The 21,008-nt window shown below is 34.8% G+C and overlaps 1 protein-coding gene across 8 annotated transcripts in view; it reads left to right on the top strand.

Annotated features, from left to right (window-relative positions):
- Window positions 1–21,008, top strand: part of TTC21B (tetratricopeptide repeat domain 21B) — an 82,040-nt gene that overhangs the window by 8,064 nt on the left and 52,968 nt on the right. For all 8 annotated transcript variants that reach the window (XR_004319898.1, XR_004319901.1, XR_004319900.1 and 5 more), the window contains exons 5-12: window positions 1,639–1,761; window positions 4,515–4,672; window positions 6,306–6,390; window positions 7,456–7,554; window positions 8,650–8,842; window positions 9,244–9,341; window positions 9,661–9,861; window positions 13,156–13,285. Coding sequence is in view for 2 of the 8 variants with exons in the window: in XM_032479606.1 (XP_032335497.1) it covers window positions 1,639–1,761; window positions 4,515–4,672; window positions 6,306–6,390; window positions 7,456–7,554; window positions 8,650–8,842; window positions 9,244–9,341; window positions 9,661–9,861; window positions 13,156–13,285 (1,087 nt within the window). In the remaining 6 variants the exon portion in view is untranslated. The remainder of the gene's footprint in view (window positions 1–1,638; window positions 1,762–4,514; window positions 4,673–6,305; window positions 6,391–7,455; window positions 7,555–8,649; window positions 8,843–9,243; window positions 9,342–9,660; window positions 9,862–13,155; window positions 13,286–21,008) is intronic.

The following is a 21,008-nucleotide window of genomic DNA, read 5'->3' as shown; positions in this document are numbered from 1 at the left end:
GAAGGAAATAGCATTTGAACCCAAACCTGAAAGATGGGTACAGTTTCCACAGACAAAGTTTATGGAAAAGGGAAGTAGATACTCCCAAAGTGGGAAATGAGGAAAATCCGGAGGCATGTTGCTTGTAGGGATAGTGAGAACCTCGTGTTTGATGGGAACTCGGGGTACCCAGATGAAGAAGGTGGAAGAAAAGCTTCTAGAGGTCAATAAAGCCTTTTTGTTGTTGCTGCTTTTTGTTTATTTATTTTTTAATTGAAGTATAGTTGGTTTACAGTGTTGTTAACTTTTGGTGTACAGCATAGTGATTCAGTTGTACAAATATATATTCCTTTTCATATTCTTTTTCATTGTATAAAGGTTTTTAATCATGTCAGTGATATCATTAGAGTGTAAATCCAGAAGATTAACTTAGCGATGGTTTATAGGATGACCTGACCTGGGAGGAAACTAGAATGCAGCCCAAAAGGATAATACTTCCTAGCAGAAGGTTTTGAGGGTCTACAGTAAAATATTGTACAGTGAGTAGGAAGTTGAGAATTGTTAAATATAAAACTTGCAACTGATTATAAACAGCGGGGGAAAGATACTGAAGTTTCAGGTATACCAGGGATGTCTCTCTGGGGTTTTAAATGGATGATTCAGAGGCCAATTAACATGAATAGAAAAACACATTGGGATGAGAAGGGATCTTGGAGGGAAGTGATGTACTGGTTTAAGACATGCCGTATTTCAGGCTCTGGCAGAACAAGGAGATGGAAGATAGTAGATGAGCTTTTAGAAAACGAAAAGTTTAGAAGAGGTATTGAACAAGAAATAGAGGTTGGGACATCCACACAGAGACAGTAGTTAAAATGGTTCAGATAAGGACACCAATCTAGTGAATAGAAATAGCATTGTTTGAGAATCTCATCTGTTTTAAGGTGTGGTACAGGGAGGAAAATAAAATCTTAAACATTTATAAAGTTTATGAATTAACCTGGAAACTTTGTGATAGAAGAGCAGATTTCATAATTTTTTATTTGGGCATTAAAAAGAAAAATAATGAACCTGTATCCATCTTCTTTCTAATTCTATAAACTTTACAACCCATTGGCTCACTAACATTTCTGAAAGTGAACATCTATGACTTCTTCATTTTTAAATTTCTGAGGCCATTTTATCCTTTCATTTGAAATTTACTGGTCTAGTCAGATTGAGGAGAAGATAGTTGCCAAATTACCTCAATTTTTAATAAATGTGAAGCAAAGCATTTCTGTTTTCCTATCTTAGTTTATTTGGTCTGTTTGCCCAAAAGAGGTAGTTAATTCTTAATAGTGTATTGAATTATGTGTTTAAACAGTTACTAATAATTTACTAGCAAAGCCCCAAGTAAGAATATTGGTTATTTAGCATTAATGGAATATTTGTCAAGCTTATTAATATTGAGCACAGTAGTAATCTTAAAAGCTGAAATTCCTAATAGTTGCCAAGACACTGATCTGGCAAAAGCTTGAAAGCAATTTTATTACACAGTTTTATCATTCATAACATTATGTGATAGTGATTTTTGTTACTAATTACAAATAAAAATGACTCCTTCATCAACATTTCTTTATTTCTAAACACATGGAAATATGATTAGAATTACTCATTTTACAGGGACAGATTTTGAGAGCATGGCTTGATATTACAAGAGGAAAAGAACCTTACACTAAAAAAGCACTAAGATATTTTGAAGAAGGATTACAAGATGGAAATGATATTTTTGCTCTGCTGGGTAAGGTGAGTTGGAGTTATGGTAAAGTAAGTTTTTTAAATGTATTTGTAATGAATCTGAAATACAGCTAAACTAAGTAGCTCAAAAAGATAGTTTTCATGTTATTTTTTACCAACTCAACTATAGGAGGGACTTACATTTGTATAGGACAGTGAACAAGTAAACTAGAAAAGTATTCCCTGCTAAATTCCTGAATTCTGGGTCAGATTTAATTGTTTTTGTTGTTGCTGTTGGTGGTGGTGGTTTCTGTATTACTGACTCACCAAACGTCTATGATGTGTCTAATGCATGAGGCATTGCTCTGCATACAAGGGGTACCCTGAGCAAAAGAAAACCTCTTGCTTTTTTATGGAGCATATGTTCTAGGGGTAGAGACAGACAATAAACAGAATCAGTGAGTGAATTACATAGTATATTAGAAAGTGATAAGTGCAATGGAAAATAAATAAGTCGGGGACAGATGGAGAAGTACAGCTAGGGTATAAACTTAAAATTTGAAATGATGTAGTCAGGGAAAGTGACATTTGAGCAAAGACTGGGCAGCTTGAGAGCACATTACAAATAGAGGAGATGCTTTAAGGCATGTTCAAGGCATTGCTTGAAGAGGCCTGGAGACTGAAGCAGAGTGAGTGAAGAGGAGAGAAGTCGAGGCTAGAGAGAAGGAAGGTGGGGGTCAGGGCAGGTGAGCACAGGGGGAATGAGGTGAGGCCAGCTGATTCTGTAATGCCTTTGGCTTTGACTTTGAACCAGATAGATCACAGCCAATGAAAAAAGAAATAATATGATCTGACTTACATGGGAGGGATGACCAAGTGGCAGAGACATTAGAAATCGTTAGTGGGTTCGAATGTTTAAATTCAGTTCCTTTCTTTAGTTCCATTGATGCCTTCTGAATGCCTTAAATTTAAAAAAAAAAAAATTTTTTTTGATTCAGCAAAAAGAAATTATATTAGGAAAACACTATGTTAAATTAGCAGTAATTTGTGGAGGAGGGGTATAAAAAGAAAAAAAAGAGAGGAGTATTAGTGTGTTGGCCGTCATCAGTGTCCCTCCATCACTCTTGTCAGTTTCTGTGGGTAGTGAGCTTGGTCAAATGTTTGCTACCAGTATTCATGCTAACTAGTACTCACGCTAATTGGACTCAGGTTTTACCTAATGGCACTGCTAGAGGTCTGGGGAATTTAGCAAGTTTATAAAAAAGTTTTTCTTGATTATTTCTCCTCCCTGTTCCTTAAAGAGAAGCTAGTTGTTAATCTTCTAAGGTAGGGCTATTTCAAGGGTAAATATAAGCAGCTTAGATTAGAAACGGACTCAAGTTTAATCCACATGATACAAACAAACAAGCCCAAATCACTAATCTAATATGTAAGATTGGTTTAAATTCTTTTTCTGATAAAACCCATTCCTATTATATATTTATTTTCCAGTTCATTCAGCAGGACGTTTATATTAGTCTAATTGCAAATGGGAATGATATGAACCAAGTACATAGCAAATTTAGTTTTGTTTAATATGATAAGCTGCATTCATCACGGAGGTGATAATCTAAGGAAGTATTAGATATGGTCTTTTAGCATGATTTTGTTAATTTATATTACCAGCTATTTAGGCAGATTCCAAGGACATACGTATTTTTAAAAATTACCTGTGTTAATCTTTTTGCTATTATTGGTAACTACTGAGAAATTTAAATAATTTATTTTGACATACTGCATGGCATAGTCATACTTCTTCAGTTATATGGCAATATAGTCTCAAACTGATTTCAGGAATATATTGCAGTTCTACACATCTGTTGAGGCTGTATGCTCTTTTTGAGTTGAGATATTCCAGGACTAAATTTATTCTTAAAGGATATCCAAAAGCAAATATTTAAAAATCTGTCATATGATAAATATGCCTCATCATCTGTTCTTAAAACACTAGCTATATTTATAGCTTTACTTTTTTCTGACTACGAAAGTAATAACATGGACATTGTAAAAAAAAAAAATTCTTAGAATACAGTAATACCTGAATTGAAAATAAATATCACTGTTGGAGATAATCAGTTCAGCTATTATATTGTAAATGACGTTTCTTCATGTCAGTAAATACAGATCTGCAAATTTACATAATGACTTTTAATGGCCACCTAAAGTTTTATTAAATAGGTACACTATAACTTAATCCCTTGCCATTTTGGGTTGTTTTAATTTTTTTCTGTTATAAATCTGCCATAAATGTAATCTGTATCCTTTTTTGTGTTCTTGTCTAATTATTTAAGATAATTCCTAGAAGTAAAAATGTTGAGATAGGCTTAAACTTTATTTTGCTTATGCTTTAAGATTTTGTTTTCTTTAGCCTGAAAGTAATTTTTTTTAAAAGGTACAGAATCTCTTAGTTTTAGATGCTACTTGCAAATATCCTGGGAATATTTTCTGAAAAGTAATTCTTCTGTTGTAAATAGAAACATTTTATGGTGTTTCTAAAAATATTTTTAAAAATTTTAGCCTGTAATTATATTTCTCAGTTATTTAAAGGTAGATTTTGAAACAGTCACTTGTTATGTCAAATATTTTTATTCTGTGCTATTTAAAAATTTTATTTTGATAAAAACATTGTTTTTCTGATCATAAAAGAGATGACTTCCTTACAGAAGACACAAAAAACAAATACAGAAAATATTAAACACTAGTATTCTGCTTATTCCAGGATAACTGCTGTGAGAACCTTAGTATACATGATCACAGTTTTGATGTCACTTTTTCTTCATTAGGCACAATGCCTTGAGATGCGCCAGAACTACTCAGGTGCTCTGGAGACTGTGAACCAGATAATAATGAACTTTCCAAGTTTCCTTCCTGCTTTTGTGGAGAAAATGAAACTACAACTAGCCTTGCAGGATTGGGACCAGACGGTTGAGACAGCACAGAGGTGAAGTAAAAAAAGATGATAAGTATCTTTGGGTCTGATTATAACTGAGAAAAAATAAAATCTGTGTACTTCTTTATTGTAAGCTTTTTTTAATTTGATTTTTTTTTCAAACAATATAGAATTGAGGAAAACCTTAACATTGCATTTTTTTTAAAAGTGAGTATTTTTAGTTTTATTTCACTGTATTTGATTTTAATTTAAAAAATTTTAACTGAAGTATAGTCAATTTACAGTGAGTGTTGTGTTAGTTTCTGGTTGATGACATAGTGATTCATAAAAACTGAATTTATTGATTTACATAAATATCTGAGTGGCTATTCTCAGACAGACCCTCAAATGCAAAAAGACAAAAACATCCCTGACCTCATGAAGCTTCTATTCAAATGAGAGGGACCATGTAATAAGCAGAACCAGTAAAAAATTATGCGGTGCAGTTCTTTTTCAATAGTTTTCTTGGCTCCTCTTTAGCAGTTGACTATCAGAGTAACAAGTTAAAAAAAGAAACCCTGTAAGAGATTGGGTTGAACTGCATTAAATCTATAAATTATTTAGGGAGAATTTTTTTAACCCCAAATGAGTATTATCATTAGGCAGCTATTGGTGTGCAGCAAACAACCACAAATCTCAGGGCATGTGATAATAAGCACTCATTGCTCATTTGGTGTGGGTCAGCGATCTAGACCAGGCATGGATGGGGCTCTGCTTCAAGTTTCAGATCCAGCTGGGAGGGTGTGGCACCTTGTTGCAGTTTGGACTCTGCTATGAGTGTGTTCTTCCCTGGGCTCAAGCCAGCTACCCAGGAAGCTCTTCTTACGGTGACAGCAGAGGTGCAAGAGGACAAAGCAGAAATATGTGATGCCTCTGAAACAGGCTTGGCACACTGCCATTCCTGTCCACATCTCATTGGCCAAGAAAAATGTCCAAGTCTGTAGTCAGGGGGCAGTGAAGTACAGGCCAGCATGTGTAGGAGGAACTGCTCAGTTACCTGGCAGAAGGCGTGGATCTAGGTAGAGTGGAAAAGCTGGAGCTAATGATTCAATGTAGCACACCATGCTCAATAAGAAACCTACTGTCTTACCCCATTTGTTCAGTTCCTGAATGCCTTTGAGTAAAGTTTTATAGGAATTTTTTGTAGCTTTTGCATATTTCTTACTAAATTTGATTTCTATTCCTATTATAAAAAGGATTTTTAATAGTATTTTCTAGTTTGTTTTTATCACATTGGAATCTGTTTTAATCTTGTGAATTATATTAATAGATTTTTTAACATTCAGCCCATCTTTACATTCCTGGAAATCTTATAATAAATCTACATAGTCAAGGTGAATTATTCTTTTAATATACTGTTGGGTATGGTTAGCTAATACTTTATTTAGGATTGCTGCAGAATTTAATGAGACCAGTAGACTATTCATATCTTTCTTAAATATTAAAATTAAGATCCAGAGTTTTTTTGGTTTTAAATGAGATTGATAATTTTCATAAAGCAGGTGTCATTTTACTAATTAAAATTACTTATTTAGACAGTGGAATAGTCAGACCAGCAAGCCAACTTTTCAAGCCCTCGAATAAAAATACATAAGTTTATTTCAACATTAACTGAGGTGGGGTTTTTTTGTTTTTGTTTTTTTAGGTTAATTTTTCAAGATAATCAAAATGTGGAAGGACTCAGAATGCTGGCCCTTTACTATTTGTGTAGGGAGGGGGATTTAGAGAAGGTAAGTTGTACTATTTATATCTCCTGTATTAAATGTATTTTTAGTGACACACACATGCACCTACATGAGAGCCTTGAAGTGCTCTTTTAGAATGTATGACATGGTAGTTTTTAGTTGATTCCTAGAAATACACCTTAACAAAGAGGTAGGCTTCTTAAATCAACCAGTAGAGCAAAAATATCATAGAGTTAAAACTACCCTTGGAAGCTTTTAAAATTATTGATGACAGCTTGTGCAGTTTCTATATAAAACTGATGTGCAATAATATATGTGATTAATTAACACTGGGTTATTAATACTGGGTATGCAGAGAACATACAAAATATTCATAGTATTTTTACAATTTTATTGAGTTCACATGAGTTAAATGGGCTTAGGATGAAATTCCATTGGTCCTTATAAAGCACATGTTCCTCCAATAATGAACACATTGACTGTATACTGGGTTATGGAATGCCAAAATCCAGTCTGAAGTAAATAGTGTTAAACAAGTAATACATTTAGTCTGTGTTTAGTCTGGTTAAATTGGTTAGTGAAGTACTTATTAAACACTTCAGTTAATACTAGAAGAATCTTAGTAGGAACAACTCTTCAGTAAATCTTCCAGGCATTGAAATTACTTCTGCTAAGTATCTTAATGATTTTTTCTGTTCTAGAAAATATTTTAAATATAAACCAGGCTATATAGGTAATCCAAGGACTGATTTCATATAATATGAATATTTGTAAATATGTTATCATTCATCTCATATGTGTCATGAATTAATTATTGAAGAGGGTGCTTGGCACATATAGTTAATTGAATATTATGGGTATCTTTACCCACCTAAAGATTTCCATTCAATAACAACTGCTTAACGCATTTAAAAATGCGATTATTTATAATTATTGAGCTTTTTGAGAAGGACCTTTTATATTTATTGCAGCATGTAAGATTTCATTGGAAGAGGGGAAATTTATAAAAGCAGAGATCTTTTTAAATAATATTTGTTAGTATACATGTTATGCATTATGTTCTTTCATTCTTAGTTTATTTTAAAATCATACGGGATACTTCTGTTTTAGGCTGCCACAAAGCTGGAAAACTTAGAAAATGCATTGGATGTCATGGAACCACAGAATGCTCAACTTTTTTATAGGATCACAATAGCCTTCAGCAGAACGGTAAGAGTGCTAACAGAGCTGCTATTTGTAGCTGTAAGTATGAAATAAGTCACAAAGGCTGAGGCAGCAAAAAAGCATATGACCCAGAGTGAAAATATGGCATGTCTATAAATATGTGATACATTCTTAGGAAAGGTAGTTTAGAGGAGATAGTTTCCAACTCTCAGAAGCCATCATGGAGGAAGTGACTGATTCTTGTGAATCCGTTAAGGATAGGGAAGTGCCTTCCAGACAAAGGAAGTGAGAAGTGGTTTCTTTTCATAGGATTTATGACTAGGGTTGTTCTTTGTATTTGTTTTGTGTTTTTAAAACTGTTTTTAAAATGTTTTAAAGTGAGTAATAGAATATTTTGGTGGGGGAAGTGGTTGCTATCTATTTTTTTATAGTAGTAAAGAAATAATTTTATTACAAGCATCCAGTAAAAAGTAATCAGGAATGGAATAGAAAAATATAGCAGAATTTGAAATCAATGTAAGAAATGAAAGGACTGAAAAGTTAGCTAAACTAGAAAAAAATAGGGAAAAAGCACACAAAGTAAGTAAAATAATTGTTAAAATAAAGTTGAAAGAAAATGATCAAGGATATTAATTGTTAAATGACATGAATAAGCTGAATTCTCTTACTTGAAAACAAAGATTGTCAGATCATGTGAAAAAAGCAGATCCTTGCCCTAGTTTTTGATTCAGTTCTGTATATGTCTATGAATATATGTGTAATGCTATATATACATAAATATATATATATAAAACATTAAAGTAGTGATTTTCTTGTCTAATTGTAAGACAATCATGAGGCAGTTTGAATAAGAGCTCCAAAAAATTGACTTTTGCAGTAGTATCATTAGAAGCAGTATGCTTGTCAAGATAGCTGTTTTTTAAAAGCACTACTCATTAGGATATTTAAGTTCTGATAGGGGATAAACTTGCTGCACTGTCTACATAGTAAATAGAGCAGTTTTGTTTCTTTGGTTATGAAATCATTTATTTTTTTCCTACATTCTGCTTCTGTGAAATACAAATAATATATATTATGAAACTAAATCTTCCATCTGATTAGAAGTGTTAGAGTTCAGCTTAAATCTTTTGTTCTCTTTAGTGTGGACGTAGTGAACTTATTCTTCAAAAGACTCAAACATTGCTAGAAAAAGCTTTTAGTTTAACTCCTCAGCAGTCGGAATTTGCCGCAGAACTTGGATACCAAAAGATTTTACAAGGAAACGTTAAAGAGGCATGGAAGTGGTATAAGACTGCCATGACACTAGATGAAACCAGTGTCTCTGCACTGATTGGTATGACAACTCTTTCTGTGAAGGTTCCTCTTACAGATGCAAGTAACGATTGCTTTCAATACCTGTCATTAAGGAAGAAAAGACATATTTTATGGTTTTCTACAATTAATCTATTCTCTACTATCTACAATAGAAAAAAATCATGTAACTTTAAAATTTTTACTTAAAAATTTTGGGAGAATAGTTTTTTATGAGAATTCCCATAAATTATGAATTCCTTAGTAACTGATTTTATATGGGTACAAAGCTACTCATTTTATTTCCCTTCACTCTTCTTTCTGTTTTTTTAATCTAAAACTATAATGTATTATGGCAAAAAATTGGTTAATTGTTTGTGTTAGCTTGAAGTGTACGTGCCTGAAATGATGTGGATTTTGACTGTTTTTGTCCATTTGGTTTAGGACTTATCCAATGTCAGTTAATAGAAGGGCAGTTACAGGAAGCAGATCAGCAGCTGGAATTCCTTAGTGAAATTCAGCAGTCTATTGGAAAATCAGCGGTATGGTATTCTGTTTTATCAGATGGTAGTTCCTAGCTACTATTTTTAAAATAAGAAATTTTATATGTCTTAATATTTAGTAATGATTTTAGAGGACTGATGTATACTAATTTTAATATGTAATTATATGTGTTAATTTACTTCCATGTAAAATTAGACTTAATTCTTCCACAAGATTCTAAAAATCCATCCAAGCTAATACTTTAAAGTTTGAACAAATACTGCACATAAGAGTGCTTCACATACATTTGAAATCTAAGTAGAAATAAATGGCTTTATGACTACATGGAGTAATTTACGAAAACTACTTATTTTCCAGGAATTAACCTATTTACATGCAGTTCTTGCCATGAAGAAAAATAAAAGACAAGAAGAAGTTATTAACTTGTTAAATGATGTCCTAGACACTCATTTTTCACACTTAGAAGATTTACCTCTTGGCATACAGTACTTTGAGAAGTTAAATCCTGATTTCTTGCTAGAAATTATTACAGAATATCTGAATTTCTGTCCAATGCAGGTAAGTAATTCTGGGACTTATTTTCAGGGCTGCATTTACATGATGTTTTGTAAAAGGTGCTAATAAAGTACCTTCCACATGTTAGACTATATCAGTATCTTAAAAGGAAGTATTTGTATCTATATTAGATGAGATAATTTTAATGAAAATATTTACCTTAATGACTGCTATCAACTAATAAGTATATTGATTTACAGATTGATTTGCAATTCATCAAATCTTAGACTTGAGTTTAAACAAATAGTAATTTGTTTAAAGACACCCACCTGGTTTGTAAATTCACTCCATAGCATCTTCATTCAGTGCTCTTCCACCTTGGGATGCATTCAAAGATGCAGTTCAGTAACTATGATTATTAGACTGTGTATCCTATGTTAAGTCAGACTTGGCTTTGTGTTAAAAAAAAAAAAAAAAAGATTCACCCATTTACTGGTCCTCCTGTCCTGCTCTCTGGAGTGACGTGGAGCAAGTCCAGTTACTTAGTCTCGGCAAGGATCATTCGTCATTCAGAAAACGGACTGTAGATTTTGGAAGTTAGTTTTCATGTTCCTCTAAACAGTTCCAGGTTTTCAACCATTTATTACCAAGTTTGAGAACCCTGGTTGTGAGCCTGAGGATATTATTTATTTTGTCAGTGCCTCGTTAAGCTCACTATTCCAAATGTGGGTTTGGCCTTCAAGACTTTAGTTGGATCCTTTGCTCCCTAACTCTAGTTGTCCATCCAGCTTTCTTTCTGTGAATCACATTATGTTATTGACTCTTACTGAATTAATAGTTAACTAAAGTCCTTAAATCTGTTATTCACTGTAATTTTGGACCCAAGTGTAGGTACTCTGCATTTATCCCTATGAAATTTTATCTCCCCAGATTTATCCCATAATCCAGATTACCGTATCCTTTTGGATCCTGATTGTTATTTATTTGGACCTTTCTTGTCAAACATTATCTACCTTATTTAGCTCTGAGTAGAACTGAGACTGGAACCCTCTGTTGTATTACCAGGGAGTTCATTCCAAGTTGATGTGGATCCATTAGTCAACACACTTTATTACAGACAGTGAGCAGGTGACTATTATACTCAACTCACAGTTCAACACAGGGATATTATGACAGGTGCTATCAAATACTTCATTCCCAAAAGCGTAGCTTTTAGTATTCTCCCTGATTTATAGCTACAGTAACTGTGTTAATAAGGGAATGAGAATGATGACCTTTCCTTAAGGGAGCCCATGCTGCCTTTTGTTGACCATCATGTCCTTTTCCAGACTATCATAATCTATTTTTTTTTTTTTTCAACTAATCCCCCTGGAATCTCACCTTGGGATTGGTCTTTGTCTCTGTAGTCATGACCTGTTTTCAGTTGCTCATGAGTTGGAAAACACTATTCAGTACTCATGCAATATTCAGAATTCATTCAGCACATGCTTATAGAGCACCTAGCACTGTTCAGAGCTGAGCAGATGGTTGTGTAAAGACAAACTACAACCCTTGCCCTCCTGATGCGTGAATACTAGTAGGAGACAGACGGGATAACCAAGTCAGTCTTATAGTATGTTAGAAGATCACGGAAGAAAGTAACAAGTATGTAGGGGTTGGTGATTTTAGATAAGGTGGTCTGGGTAGGCCTCACTGAGGTGGTAAAGTTTGAACCAAAACTTGAAGGTCATGTGGAAATATGGTGGAGAGTGTTTTAGGCAAGGGGGAGGCATTGTGCAGTGGCCCCAAGGGACACAAGGAGAGGAGAGTGGCCAGGACAGAGTGAGGAGGCAGGGAGCAGTCACTGCAAGGTCACAGCCCAAAAGACCAATTGTAACTTCTCTGGTCTTACATTTTTCCATAATATATCAGCATGATAGAATCAAATCAGTATTTGAAATGCTGTTTTCATGGGGAAATATCAGAAAGGCAGGCTTGTCTTTCCAACTCTGTTTCTACTTCTTTAGCCCTTTTATATATGATTTTTTTAATCAAGCTGATACTGTCTTAGAGATTGTCCATGTAAATCCTGGGGCTTTTTTTTTTTACCCATGACTCACTGAAACTACAGTAAAAATGCAGGTTATTTTCAATAAGTAATTCTTAGCAAGTGGCAAAGAACATTTTCAGAACCTCACTCTGTTACCTATACTTTCATTATTTTCTGTTACACTAAAAAAAAAATAAGTATGTTTTAAGAGTATACTCTGTATCCATTACTGGGTGTAGAAGTTTTAAAAGTCTGATCTTCAAGACACATAAAGGCCCTGAGCCTGATGAAGGAGGCAACTAAATATGAAACCACTATAGAGCTGTATGACAGAGAATGCTGAATTTTATTACATAGATTACAAGTGCGGTAGAAATTTCAAGAAGTTAAAGTATTCCAGGCACCAATGGTTATATACACTGAAAATCGTCTTGCGCATATATTTTTTGTGCCTCAACTAAGTGAGAAGATGCCACACTTTCTCGTGAGTAACGATGGCTCCGTGTAGGAGTGATGGGCCGGACTCCAGTTAATAACCTGTATGCGGAGTGTAAGGGGGTTGGGGGGAGGATTGTACCTCAGATGAGGGAAAGAGCATTCGTAAGGCAAAGCTGGGAGAGTGAACATTTTATACGTAAACTGTAATATCCCACATCTGAGTTGTGAGTGGATAGCTATGGATAAAGACTGGGTGAGTAGACAGCCATTAAAATGATAAAAAACATGGTCTAGTACTGCTTTAGTTATCATGTTCACTATTAATAAAAAGAGGAAAAACTGTGCAGGCCTACAACATGGCAGGCAGAAACGCGGGGACAGTGAGGTCTGAGTGTGAGTGTGTTCCACCTTCACATTTTTATTAGGATGACAGATCTGAATTCCCTAGAAACTGACCTTCCAGTATTCTAGGGGGTGTGAAAGTTACTGAATTGAGTAAATCACAAAGCAGGTTTAGAGTTAGAACTGACATTGCCTCGACTCTCAATTCCAGCAAGAAACTCTACCTCTTGTTATCCTTCCTTTGAACAGATATATCTCCGTGATAAAGTTTTTGAACAGATATGTACATATACTCCTTTTATATGTTATCAAATTATAACTGTATATTAATTTCACAGTTAATTTTTACTGAGCAAACGCCATTATTTATATAGTCTGTTCATAGATCCCAGGGAGATAAATTCGTTACAGTAAAGATTGGACAGTGAATAGAATAAGAAAAATTTTAGAAAAATAGGTGGTTTTGCTCTTCGCATTACAAGTAATACCTGTTTATTCTTAGCTAAATACTATTATAAACTTATAAAATGATCTGTTGATTTGTTTAGCCTGCAAGTCCTGGGCAGCCTCTTTCTCCGCTTCTCAGACGTTGCACCTCAATCCTGGAAACTATAGTAAGAACTGTACCAGGTCTTCTGCAAGCTGTCTTCTTAATAGCAAAAGTGAAATATTTGTCAGGTAAGGTATACATTAAAAGCTTAAAATAACCTTTATATTCTGATGTTGATTTAAAAAAAAAGTATGAACAAACTAAGCACTCCCCATACATGAAGAATAGTCACAGAGTATGCGCATTATACATGTGCACAGTTAAGTAATTTTTATCCAGAATGAAACTGCATAACTTTATCATTTCATTCTTAAAAAAAAAGTACTATAAACTTTGGTGATTCAGGTGAATTTCTGGGGTAATACAGTTCTACTACTTAAAAAAAACTCATCAAATAATAGTGGGGCCTGGCAATAATAATTTATAGTCTTTAATCTTTCCTTTGAACAGATCATAATCCATCATTGTTGACTCACCAGCATCACCAAATGTGATATTTACCAGGCTTCAGGCCCTTAAGAAATTTACTGATTGATTCTTATTTAGTTTCTGTGATTGGTTATGTATAGCTTTGAAAAATAACCTCAGTTATAACCTTAGCTTTTTAGGACACAAATGTATGTATGACTCTATACATAAAAATAGACCATCATACAATGCTTATATATGTACCTTTGCTGGCTGACTGCTGTACAGGGTGAATTAAGTTCGTAAAGTCCTCAAGGGCAGAGACTAATTTAAAGGTATTCATTCTAACGAACAGTTAATTCTTGTGCATAATAGAAAGAGTTAAGAGATTGACTTTACTAATTTTTTTGGATCTCAGTTTTAACTGTTTTAAAAAAGAACCAAATGATTTCAAAAGCTTATTTCACCTCTGAAATACTCTAGTTGTAAGAATTCTCTCTGGTACCTTCTTCTGATTGAGTTCTGTTGAACCACATGCTATTTCTACCTCCTGCCCATTTGGAATGGATATCACCTACTAGGTGATCCAACTGGGACTTTGAGTTCTGTGATTAATTTATTAAACACTCATTTATTTTGAATTTTGATGTAAATTAGTCTCAATATAGTAATACTTAATTGCCAAAGTCTCTTAGAATGAAAGTCTTGTATGTTAACTCCATGATTTTAAAAGAGCAGCCTGAAATAATTTGAAACACTGCTGGCATGTGTGTGAATAGCAGTATTTTTGCTAAATTGCCATCTGCAGTGACTTCTGGCACCAGCTACCTGGAGTTGGACCATACTTCGCAGATTAAGGGCACTATCCTCCATCAGGCTGCCCTCACTTCAGACAGCAGCCACAAGTTCAGGGGTTCCCATTGCCACCTGCACTTTTGACTAGCTGGCTACAAATTTAAGGGTTCTTATGACCCTCTTCAGGTTTGATAACTCACTAGAAAGATTCACAGATCTCAGGAAAGCACTGTATTTAGGATGAGAGTGCTATAATAGCAAAGGATATTAATGTGGACCAGCAAAAGGAAGATATGCACAGGATGAAGTCTGGGGGGTCCCAGAGGTGAAGCTGCTTATATATTCCGGAGAGCAAGCCTTTGTCGGTTTCATCTTTTGCAAAAATTTTCTCCCATGCTGTAGGTTGTTGTTTTGTTTTGCTTATGGTTTCCTTTTCTGTGCAAAAGCTTGTAAGTTTAATTAGGTCCCATTTGCTTATTCTTTTATTTCTCTTGCTTGGGTAGACTGCCTTAGGAGAACATTGTTGAGATGTATGTGAGATAATGTTTTGCCTGTGTTTTCTTCTAGGAAGTTTATTGTATCTTGTCTTACATTTAAGTCTTTGGTCCATTTTGAGTTTATTTTTGTGTATGGTGTAAGGGAGTGTTCTAGCTTCATTGATTTACATGCTGCATCCAGTTTTCCCAACACCATTTGCTGAAGAGACTGTCTTTATTCCATTGTGTGTTTCTTGCCTCCTTTGTTGAAGATTAATTGACCAAAAATTTGTGGGTTCAATTCTGGGCTCTCTATTCTGTTCCATTGGTCCATATGTCTGTTTTTGTACCAATACCATGCTGTCTTGATGACTGTAGCTCTATAGTATTGTCTGAAGTCTGAGAGAGTTATTCCTCCAGCCTCTTCCTTTTTCTTCTGTAATGCTCTGGCAATTCTGGATCTTTTGTGATTCCATATAAATTTTATTATGATTTGTTCTAGTTCTGTGAAATATGTCCTGGGTAATTGGATAGGGATTGCATTAAATCTGTAGATTGCCTCGGGCAGTATGACCATTTTAACAATACTGATTCTTCCAATCCAGGAACATGGGATATCTTTCCATTTTTTAAAGTCTTTAATTTCCTCAATCAATGTTTTATAGTTCTCAGTGTATAAATCTTTCACCTTCTTGGTTAGATTTATTCCTAGGTATTTTATTACTTTGGGTGCCATTTTAAAAGGGATTATTTCTTTACTTTCTTTTCCTGTTGATTCATCATTAGTGTAAAGAAATGCAACTGATTTTTGTACGTTAATCTTGAACCTGCTACCTTGCTGAATTCTTCGATTAGTTCTAGTAGTTTTTGTGTGGAACTTTTAGAGTTTTCTGTATATAGTATCATGTCATCTGCATATAGTGACACTTTTACCTCTTCTTTTCCAGTTTAGATCCCTTTTATTTCTCTGTCTTGCCTGATTGCTGCAGCTAGGACTTCCAAGACGATGCTGAATAGGAGTGGTGAGAGTGGGCAACCTTGTCTTGTGCCAGATTTTAGTGGGAAGCTTTTGAGTTTTTCACTGTTGAGTACTATGCTGGCTGTAGGTTTGTCATGTATAGCTTTTGTTATGATGAGGTATGTTCCCTCTATACCCACTTTGGTGAGAGTTTTTATCATAAGTGGATGTTGAATTTTATCAAATGGTTTTTCTGCATCTGTTGAGATGATCATGTGCTTTTTGTCCATTCTCTTGTTGATGTGATGTATTACATTGCTTGATTTGTGTATGTTGAACCACCTTGTGTCCCTGGGATGAACCCACCTTGTTCATTGTATATGATCTTTTTTATGTGCTGTTGGATTCTGTTTGCTAGTATTTTGGTAAGGATTTTTGCTTTATGTTCATCTGTGACATTGGTCTGTTATTCTCTTTTTTGGTAGTGTCTTTGCCTGGTTTTGGTATCAAGGGTGATGGTGCTTTATAGAATGAGTTTGGGAGTGTTCCCTCCTTTTCAATCTACTGGAAGACTTTGAGAAGGACTGGTGTGAGTTCTTTGTATATTTGGTAAAATTCCCCAGTGAAGCCATCTGGTCCTGGACTTTTATTTGTAGGGAGGTTTTTTACTGCTAATTCGATTTCATTTCTAGTGATCTGTTTGTTCAAGTGGTCACTTTCTTCTTGATTCAGTCTTGGTGGACTGTGTGTTTCCAGAAATTTGTCTATCTCTTTTAGGTTATCCATTTTGTTTCCATAGAGTTGTTCATAATATTCTCTTGTGATATTTCATATTTCTGTGATATTGGTTGTAATTTCTTCATTTTTTCCTTTCTTATTTTGCTTATTTGTGCTCTTTTCTTTGTAAGCTTGGCCAGAGATTTGTCGATTTTATTTACTCTTTCAAAAAACCAGCTCTTGGTTTGATTGAGTTTTTTTCCTACGTTTTTTTTAATCTCTATTTTATTTATTTCCTCCCTTATCTTTATTATTTCCTTCCTTCTGCTGACTTTTGGGGGGTTTTTTGCTCTTCTTTTTCTAATTCTTTTAGCTGGCAGGTTAGATTGTTTATTTGAGATTGTTCTTTTTTGAGGAAGGCCTGTATCGCTATAAACTTCCCTCTTAGCACTGCCTTTGCCGTGTCCCATAAATACGTGTGGTTGTGTTTTCATTGTCATTTGTCTCAAAGTAATTTTTAATTTCAACTTTGATTTTATCATTGACCCACTGGTTTTTTTAGTAGCATGTTTAATTTCCATGCTGTCATTTTTTTTCTCCTTTGTTTTTCTGTAGTTGATTTCTAGTTTCATGGCATTGTGGTCAGAAAGGATGCTTGAGGTAATTTCTATCTTCTTAAAATTGTTGAGGCTTCTTTTGTGCCCAAGTACATGATCAGTCCTAGAAAATGTTCCACGTGCACTTGAAAAGAATGTATATTCTATTTTGGGGGGGGGGTGTAATGTTCTGAAAATATCAACAAGACTAGTAGTTGTTCTGTTGTATCATTTAGTTTCCCTGTTGCCTTATTTTCTGTCTGGAAGATCTGTCCAGAGTGATGTTAATGGGGTGTTAAAATCTCTGACAATGATTGTATTCCCATCAATTTCTGCCTTTATCTCTGTTAGTATTTGCTTTATGTACTTAGGTGCTCCTATATTGGGTGCATATATATTAACGAGTATAATATCCTCATCTTGTATTACTCCTTTAATCATTATAAAATGTCCTCCTTTATCTTTTTTATGGCTTTTGTTTTAAAGTCTATTTTGTCTGAAATCAGTATTGCTACTCCTGCTTTCTTGTCATTTCTATTTGCATGGAATAACCTTTTCCACCTTCTCACTCACAATCTATGTGTGTCCTTCTCCCTAAAGTGGGTTTCTTGTATGCAGCATATTGAAGGTTCTTGTTTTATTATCCAGTTTGCACTCTGTGTCTTTTGATTGGAGCATTTAGTCCATTGACATTTACAGTAATTAATGATAGATGTGTGTTTGTTGCCATTTTGAACTTAGTTTTGCAATTGATTTGGTATTTCCTCTTTGTTCCTTTCTTTTTCCTTTTGTGCTTTGATAATTTTCCTTTGTATTATCTTGGATTTTGTTTAGTTTTTGTGACTCTATTGTAAGTTTTTGGCTTGTGGTTACCATTTTTTGTATGTATATTAACCCATTACTGTAATTTTATTAAACAGATAGTAATTATAAGCTCAAATCCATCCTACCGAGAACAAAAAATTTAAAGAAAAAAAACTATTTTCTTGCTTCCCTCTCCCACTGTTAATGATTTAGATGCCTTCTTTTACAATTTCGTGTTTATTCTATTTGTAATTCATGGTAGTTATCACCTTTACAGTTACGGTCTTCTCATTTCTGTAGTATCCTGCTTCTTTTCTATTTAGAGTAGACCTTTCAGTATTATTTCTAGCATGGGTTTAGTGTTGCTAAACTCTTCTAGTTTTTGCTTGTCTGTGAAGTTCTTTATCTCTCCTTCTATTCTAAAGTATAACCTTGCAGGATAAAGTATCCTAGGCTGCATCTTTTTTTTTCCATTTAGGACTTGGAATATATCTTGCCACTCCCTTCTGGCCTGTAGTGTTTGTGTAGAGAAATCAGCTGAAAGCCTTATGGGGGTTGCCTTGTAACTCACTCTTTTTCTCTTGCTGCCTTTAGGATCATTTCTTTATCCTTAACCCTGGCCATCCTGATTATAATGTCTTGGTGTGGATCTGTTTGGGTTCTTCCTGTTTGGGACCCTCTGAGCTCCTGTACTTGGATATCTGATTCCTTCTTTAGGTTTGGGAAGTTTTCAGTCATGATTTCTTCAAATACCTTTTCAATCCCTTTTGCTCTTTCTTCCCCATCTGTAACCCCTATTATGTGTAGATTGGCACGCTTTGTATTATCCCATAGGCCCCTTATATTGTTTTCACTGGTTTTTGTTTTTCTCTCTGCTGTTCTGATTGGGTACTTTCTGTTGTCCTGTCTTCTAAGTCACTTATTCATTCCTCTGCATTATCTAGCCTGCTTTTTACAGCCTTTAGATCAGCTTTCATCTCAGCAAATGAGTTTTCCAATTTTAATTAGCTTCTCTTTACAGCTTCAATTTCATTTTTGACATAGTCTCTGTCTCTAAATACAGTCTCTTTTAGTTCCTTCAGTACCTTGATCACTCCTTTTTTGAAATGATCTAGTAGGCTATCAATGTCTATTTCATTGATCATCCTTTCAGGGGATTTCTCTTGTTCTTTTAATTGGGAGTGGTTCCTCTGCTTCTTCATTTTGCTCACATCTCTTTGGCACTGTGGCTTATGGAGTATCAGTTATCTACTGTGGTCCTTAAGGAGTTTATTTATCTAAAGCATATGTGGAAATAAAACTAAAAAAAAAAAAGTTTAAAAGAAGAGGGGAAAAAAAGGTTTGAAAACAGTATAATCAATAACAGAAGAACAAACTGAAGCAAAATAAAAATTGAGTTGAGATGTATTTTAAAAACCTTAAAAGATGAAAAAAATATTTGAAAACTGAGTATAATCAACAATAGGAGAACAAAACCAAGAGAAATTAAAATGAAATTGAGGTGAATTTAAAAAATAGTAAAATATTTTAAAAGAAAAAATTTAAAGGGATTAAAACTAGAGACATATATAATTGTTTAAAAAGTAAAAATTTTAAAAAGTAACAGAAAATAGAGCAGAGGGGAAAAAAGTGGTTGTGTTCCTGTGGAGACTGTGTGCTCTTAATGATTTTGTTGAAGGGTGGTTGCCAGGTCTTACTTTCCTTTGGTTAGGGATGTGGCCATTGACCTGATGGTCAGAGTCTGCCCGTGTTATTGAATGGGGCCTCCTTTTTGTTTCGTGGTTGTCACTGCTTCTGCCTTAGCCCTGTTGAGCGAACTCAGCTCTCTGCTTCCAGAGGCCCTCCGTTCACACCCCTGGTCTGTGCTGCTCCCAGTGCTGGTGGGCAGGCAAGGTCACACCCCCCTCCCAACACCTGGTCAGGTGCTGTGCTCCTACATGGTAGGCGGGCAGGTCACACCATCTCCCAGCACCAGGTCGCTTCCCTGCTCTGTGCAGTTGGCTGGCCACGTGCTGTTTTGCTTTTTCTTCTTTCCTTTTTCCTTTTCTCCTACCAGATTTCGTGGTGTATTTTGTCTTTTGAAGAAGGTAATGTTCTGTCAAAGTTCAGCAGGTGCTCTGATTGGGTGGGTCTATGGATGTCAGTCTTGGTGTATTTGTGGGAGAGGATGAGCTACGAGTGTCCTTCTACTCTGCCATCTTGGCTAATCCAGTAATAATCTCTTTTTTCAAGTTATTGCCTTAATTCTCCTCCTTCCTAAAAGAATATGGGGGTGGTAATTTGCATGCAGATTTATTAAGCTTAACCTTCCTTTTTCCTTTTTTGTGTGCACAGTCTGAGTGTTGGATTGTATCACAATGAAAAAGAATCTGATATTTATTTTGCTTGGTGGTTAAAATTTTTTGACACTGTAGTTAATAAGTTATCATGCTACCTCAGCCAAATTTTTGTTCCTAATCCTTTGTCTCTAAGAAAAATATTTTCCATTTAAATGGATTTTTTTTTAGAAGAGGTTGAGTTTTTGGAAACTGAAGGCCCTGTCTGTAAGCCTTATTTTGTCTGCTAAGGTGTCAGGTAAGGTTACGGACAGTAACTGGACAGATAATAATTTAGGATCTTTTTCCCCAGTTCTCCTGACAAAGTTATGTAGGGGGTTGGCCTAGCTATACCTAGTGAAGGCCAGTTTATGAGATGGCTGAATGCAAGTCAGTGTGGGTTACAGCACGAGACACTCCTAGCACCTTGAGTCTATGCCGTTGTTCCTCTGAGGAGTCTCTTCCTGCCCCATCTGTCAGCCGCAGGTGGATTCCAGTATGATAGTCACTTTAATCTTAATCATTTCCTTCTAATTTAAGACTCTAGGTGTACTTAATAACCTGTGATGGAATATAGTGTGCAAAAATACTGAGTCACTATGCTGTACACCTGAAACTAATATAATATAAATCAAATATACTTCAATTAAAAAAAGGACTCTCAGGTGTACAATAGGTATATTTTCAAAACATTTGCTCTTTCGGTTAGTATTTAAAGGCATTTAAGATCTATAACTCACATTTTGTAAACCTCTGGTATATATCCTTCTGCCTTTTTTGTT

The sequence above is a fragment of the Camelus ferus genome, chromosome 5 (assembly GCF_009834535.1).
Source record: "Camelus ferus isolate YT-003-E chromosome 5, BCGSAC_Cfer_1.0, whole genome shotgun sequence".
Taxonomy (NCBI): Eukaryota; Metazoa; Chordata; class Mammalia; order Artiodactyla; family Camelidae; genus Camelus; species Camelus ferus.
This window is presented reverse-complemented; position numbering and strand designations above follow the sequence as displayed.